Genomic DNA, 5,863 nt, shown 5'->3' with positions numbered 1-5,863 from the left:
CAACATGGATTCCCCGTACTGTATCACAGATCTCGTCTCGCTACGTTCATGATGGATTGTATACGGGAGATGCTGATCTGATTGGAGTATAAGGGCAGTATTATATATATCTTGAAACTAATTAATAAATTCATTCGGTGAGGAAGGAGGAAGAAAGAATCAATACATAGCAACTCTTTGATTCAATTTGATCAAATACTCATCATCAAAGAAAGAAAAAAAAAAAGAAACCAACAAAAAAAAATACTACATGATGCATGGAGAAGTATTATACTGGCGGGTGAAAAGTATTATACTCCGACGACGGCGAGGCAGCGCGGGCGCGAGCTGTCAATGGCGGTTCAGTAGTACGGCTTCCCCGGCGGCGGCGGCGACGCGTACGACACGCCGTACACCGGCGGGAACGGCAGCTTGCCGCCACCCGGATGGTGCCCGCCGGTGCCGGTGCCGGGGCTCCCGCCCTGATGAGGCGGCGGCGAGCAATGCGAGAACGACGGCGTCCCCGAGGAGGGGGTTGTGGGGTGCGACGAGGGCGTCCCGGTCCCCGGGGCGTGCGGAGGCAGGGCGTAGCCTGGGTGCTCCGCCGTGGGCGGCGACGACGGCGTGGTGGGGTGGCCGCCGGAGGACGGGGGCTGGTGCCCCGTGGTGGGAGGCGACGGCGACACGTGGGAGTGGGAAGATGGCGGCGTTGTGTAGCTCGGGGGCGGCGCGTACCGCACGTCCGGCTCGTCTGCGGACGTCGGCGGGGGCGGCGCGTGTGTTGTTACTGGAGGAGTTGTGGAGCCGGACGGCGGCGAGTGGTAGGATGGCGTGCTGGAGCTTGAGGGTGGCGTCGGGTAGGATGGCGTGGTGGGTGATCCATGCGAAGGTGGCGTGTGGTAGGACGGGGTGATGGCGCTCGATGGCGGCGAAGGGTACGACGGCGTGATGGCGGGTGAGCCCTGTGGTGGCGGCGTGTGGTAGGACGGGGTGGTGGCGCTCGATGGCGGCGATGGGTACGACGGCGTGGTGGGTGAACCCTGAGGTGGCGGCGTGTGGTAGGACGGGGTGGTGGCGCTCGACGGCGGTGAAGGGTATGACGGAGTGGTGGAGCCCTTAGGCGGCGACGGGGTGGTGGAGCCCTTGGGTGGCGAGTGGTACGAGGGGGTGGTGGCGCTCGACGGCGGCGACGGGTAGGAAGGAGTGGGAGTAGCAGACGATGGCGGCGGGTTCCCTGCGATTCTGCCTCTGGGAGCCCACGACACCGGCGTGGGCGGCTGGCTGCCGCTCCCGCGGCCGCGGTCGCCGCGTGCGTGGCCACCGCCCGGCGTCGGGGTGTAGCCCGGGGCTTCCTGGCATTGCGCCTTGCTGCAGTCGAACGGGTGTGCCGCGGCGGCCGCGCACTGCGACGGCGGGCGCTGGGCCGGCGCGCCGGGGATGCAGTTCCAAGCGCCGTCGGCGGTGGCCTTGGCGCAGGGCGGGCGCGAAGTGAAGAAGTTGTCGGTGTAGGTGAAGTTCCTGAGGCTGGCGAGCGCGCAGACTCCCGCCGGCACGGCGCCCTCGAGACGGTTGCGGGCGACGTCGAGCTCCTCGACAGCAGCCATGTTAGCGATGCTGGCGGGGAGCTGTCCCTGCAGGTGGTTGACGCTGACGTCAAAGACGGTGAGCTTCCGGAGCAGGCCGACCTGCGGCGGGACGCATCCCGTGAGCTCGTCGGCGATGAGCACGATCTCGTTGAGCGTGTCGGCCATCCGTCCGATGCTGGGCGGGATGCACCCGCCGAGGCGGTTGTGCGCGAGCACGACGACGGAGGCAGGGGAGTTCCCGAGGTTGGCCGGGATCGGGTTGCGGAGGCGGTTGGAGTTCACGAAGATGGCGTCGAGCGGGCGGTCGAAGAGCGCCGGCGGGATGCTGCCCTCGAAGTCGTTGAAGCGGAGGTCCAGGTACCGCAGCGACGGCAGCGACAGCACCACCTCCGGGAACCCGCCCACGAAGCGGTTGTTGCTGAGGTCTAGCTCGTGGAGGAGGTGGAGGTGCGCGAACGTGCGCGGGACGACGCCGCAGAAGCGGTTGGAGTTGATGTGGAACAGCGCCATGTCCGGGACGCCCAGCAGCAGCGACGCGGGAAGGTACCCCGCGATGTCGGCGTGGTTGAGGTCGATCCCGGCGACCACGATGTCGTGGGAGGTGCTGCCGGGGAGGGGCGCGCAGAAGACGCCGTTGTAGGCGCAGACGTTGGGCCCCACCCAGTTGGCGGTGAAGTTCGAAGGGTCGGAGAAGATGGCGGTGCGCTTCCACGCCTGCAGCGCGGCGTAGGACGCCCGGAGGCGAGGGTTCGGGAACGCCCACGACGGCGGCGCGTCGAAGCGGGACGCGAGCGAGGACGCGTACGACTCGGAGACGGCCCCCTCCTGCTGCGCCGCCGAGGCGCAGGCGAGCAGCAGGAGCAGCGCGAACGCCGCCGCGCTGCGGAGGATCATGGCTCTTGCTCTGAGGAGCGGAGTGTCTGGTGGTGGTCGGCGCGGTGCGATCCGGCCGGAGGAGAGGCAGGGAATGCGAGCCGGTCGGTCTTGTGATCTAGAGAGAGAGAGAGAGAGAGGAGAGGGGAGCGTGGAGCGGGCAGTGGCATTCAGAGCGGGCACATGGGGCTGCGAGGGGCGTGTGTGTGTGTGATTGATGAAGGCAAGCGCAGCGCAGGCTCGTCAGTCGTCACACAGAGTCACATGGGGGCCAGCTGCACAGCAAGCTCAGTTCAGCTCATCACTCATCAGTGTGTGTGCGCGCTGGGGCCTCGTTTAGATTGCGAAAAAAAGTGAACCCGATGAATAGTATCACTTTCGTTTTATTTGGCAAATATTGTCCAATCGTGGACCAACTAGGCTCAAAAGATTCATATCGTGATTTCCAACTAAACTGTGTAATTAATTATTTTTTTTACCTATATTTAATACTCCATGCAAGTGGCTAAAAATTGATGTGATGAAGAGAGAGTGAAAAAACTTGGAATTTGGAATGCATCTAAACGAGGCCTGGGTGTGTGACGGTGGTGTCTCTTTGCGCCTGCGCCTGCGAGCGCGCTTCGTCACGGTCACGGAGGAGGCGGCCTGGGCGTGGGAGACGGCGGCGACGCGGCTGGCTGGTGGCTGGGTTGGTTGACGGGCGGCGCGGCATGTAGCGAGGGCCGCGGCAGGCAGCGGCAGGTGAGCTCGGGATGGGGATGAGTTCGGCCGGCTGCTTGGCTACGCTGGGCTGGCGCGGCGTGCCGTTGTTTTGGTCCGGATGGAGTTCGGTTTAGCTTTGCATTTGTTTTGTCTGCAGGATTTGTTGGACCATCTGCATGTGTTGACGTCCGCGCCAGCGGTGCCAGCGGCTTGGTCTGCTCTCCGTGACCGCGCCCCTTGGCGGTGGCTACTTTGTTCCGTCTTGTTTGTTTACGCATCCCCATGGCACGGAGGCGAGATCCGCGGCCGAGTTCGAATTCGAAAAATGGCGGTTTCGTTGTCGTTGGGACACGGACGGCGGCTCCATTGCCGGGCGACGGCGAGCAGCGTCAATGGGCCTCACGGGCTCCAGAAGGGAAGGCTCCCGGAGCGCGCGGCACGGCATGGCCGTGGAGGTGGAGCGGACTACGTCCAGTTTGGTACCTAACAGGCGCGGCATTGCCGCGCCTTTGCCAGTAGCAAGCCAGCCAAGAAATATTTTGAGTCGTCCTTTCATGTGGCTTGTGAGTTGACATGAGCTCTAAAGTTTTTGACATATGTGTATGTTTTTTTTTCGAATTAGGGATATTCCCCATTTCCATTACGAAGAATGGAAATGCAGCAGAGTTTTAAGGCTTGATCAGAGTAGCAAACAGAACAGACAGACGTCCAGAACACAGTATGAAGTAAAAGCCTAACAGACCACGCCAGATTACAACCCTGAGATTGATAACTACAACCAACAAAAGAACACTGGGCAGAAAAGAGAGCGGCAAGTTCCAGGCTCCATCAGCAATCCGGCTCCTGTTCTGCGTCATCTTCATCAGCGGGGTCTGGCAATAAGTTGGAACGAGTCACCGCTTGATGCTTCTTGGACAGTAGCTGTAGTGCAATTTTGATCATGATGTCGACGCCTTTAATCAACATCTCATTGTCAACTTCTTTCTGAAGACCAGGGTGTTTTTGCTATTCTTCACCTTCATTTTTCTCCCCTGTAAATAAACGTTCTTGACTTTGATAAGATCAGCCCAAATGGGAGAGTCAATCTGTTTGTGTTTCACAGAACTGACATATGTGTATGCTGTTGTGACGATATGCTAAAATATGCGATAACAATTGCGAGCCGATAATATTGGCAAATGAATACTCACTTATGTGGTTTCTATTTAGTTGGCACACTTTTAGCAATTGCAAGATCGAGTATTGACAAGCTGAGAAAAAGTAATAAATGATCGAGTTTGTATGAACCTTGTACCGTCCTCATTTAATCTGTGAACCATGCTTCAGAAAATCAAAATCCCTCCCTCCCTCCCTCCCTCCCTCCCTTCCACTCCTAATAGATCTCATATATACCTAGATTTGTCTTCTTTCAACTCAATCATGCAACCTGCAAGATATTGTAAAGCAAAGGATGATAAGAAGGGCTTCATCATGTAAGTAGAGGTCAAACTTGAATATGCTGTATAGCTAAATCCATAATTGCAGATCATGTTCGAGTGTATGAAGATAGCTCCAAGGCACGACACTACGATCATTGTCACAGTGTAGCACACTGGCATGGTGCACAGATGTGCAACTGGTAGCTGCATTCCCTGTAATAGAAATGCATGTAGTACTCTATATACTTCGTAAGGGTATAGTGGAATCTCATGCTATTTAGGACATTTAATTTATGAATTTAAGAATAATAGGAAGCATCGGTTTAATGAGAAAAATGGAAGCGAAACATGGTTGAGCACGGCTGTGAGTGGAGTGGCACAAATAGAGCTCTATTTGAACCATATCCAGTTGGCTGTGCTTGGAGATGATTGCAGAGTGCCAGCTCCTCTGTCTGCATCACGTGGAAAAGCTACACGGCCATCTCCTGCATTACCATACCACGCCGTGCGTGCACTTGGAAGAATCTGTGCTGCGGCATTTCGCCGAACAGCTTCTGAGCATAAGCAGGCCCGTGGTCTTGGCGTGGAAGACTAACAGTTTGACGCTGTCGCTGAACCTCAATGTGGCTCCACCTCACTCTCAAGCTCGGCTCGTACCATCGTGATGGTGACAGAGACAGACAGAGGCTCGTGCTTTGGTGGCGGCGACGGAGACAGCTAGGGCCTTGTGATGCGCCTTGATACGCTTCTGTTGGAGCGCGACATGCGTGGTAGCCTTCCGTGCCGGCAGCGGCCTCGGCCGCATCGCGCGGCATGACGATCTCAGCAGGAGCAGCGTCTCGGCAGCAAGGCTAAATTGCTGGCCAATGGTTGCCACGTGGAAGACTATGTGCTCGCCGCCGCCGAATTTGATGCCTCTGTGGTCGCAAAAGTGGTGCTGTTGTGTGTGGCGACGAGGGGCCGCGGCAACAGAGGGGATGAGGAAGCACAGTTCGTTGTCCTAGGCGCAGCCTCATGGACAATTCGTGCGACTGCGACACTGCCGCGACTGCGAGTAGTGGGGAGCGGCGATCTAGATCTGGGGATGCAAGGAATGTGATGAGCTGCTGCTTGCCATGGCCCATGCGCCGCGGCCGAGGAGGCGCCGAGAGCTGCGGCGCGTGGGCAGGCCAGCGCTCGGAGGACGAGCGGGTTCGCGACGTTTCGCGACTGATTGGGTTCACAGATTAACGGGGACGACCCGCTATGACCTAGATCGAACGGTCCAGCTCGCGTCGTCGTTAGATCCAATGGCTCGCGGGTTAG

The 5,863-nt window shown here is 58.3% G+C and overlaps 1 protein-coding gene across 1 annotated transcript; it reads right to left on the bottom strand.

Moving 5' to 3' along the window:
• LOC136471063 (leucine-rich repeat extensin-like protein 7) lies at nucleotides 1–2,615 on the bottom strand. Its single transcript, XM_066468801.1, has one exon. The coding sequence runs from the start codon at nucleotides 2,457–2,459 to the stop codon at nucleotides 342–344; it is 2,118 nt and encodes a 705-aa protein (XP_066324898.1). The 5' UTR covers nucleotides 2,460–2,615; the 3' UTR covers nucleotides 1–341.
• Between the last annotated feature and the right edge of the window lie 3,248 nt (nucleotides 2,616–5,863).

This window comes from Miscanthus floridulus, chromosome 8, assembly GCF_019320115.1.
Source record: "Miscanthus floridulus cultivar M001 chromosome 8, ASM1932011v1, whole genome shotgun sequence".
Lineage (NCBI taxonomy): Eukaryota > Viridiplantae > Streptophyta > Magnoliopsida > Poales > Poaceae > Miscanthus > Miscanthus floridulus.
This window is presented reverse-complemented; position numbering and strand designations above follow the sequence as displayed.

Excerpts from the sequence above, each read along its gene's own strand:
- LOC136471063 (XM_066468801.1), bottom strand. The coding sequence starts at position 2,459 with ATGATCCTCCGCAGCGCGGCGGCGTTCGCGCTGCTCCTGCTGCTCGCC.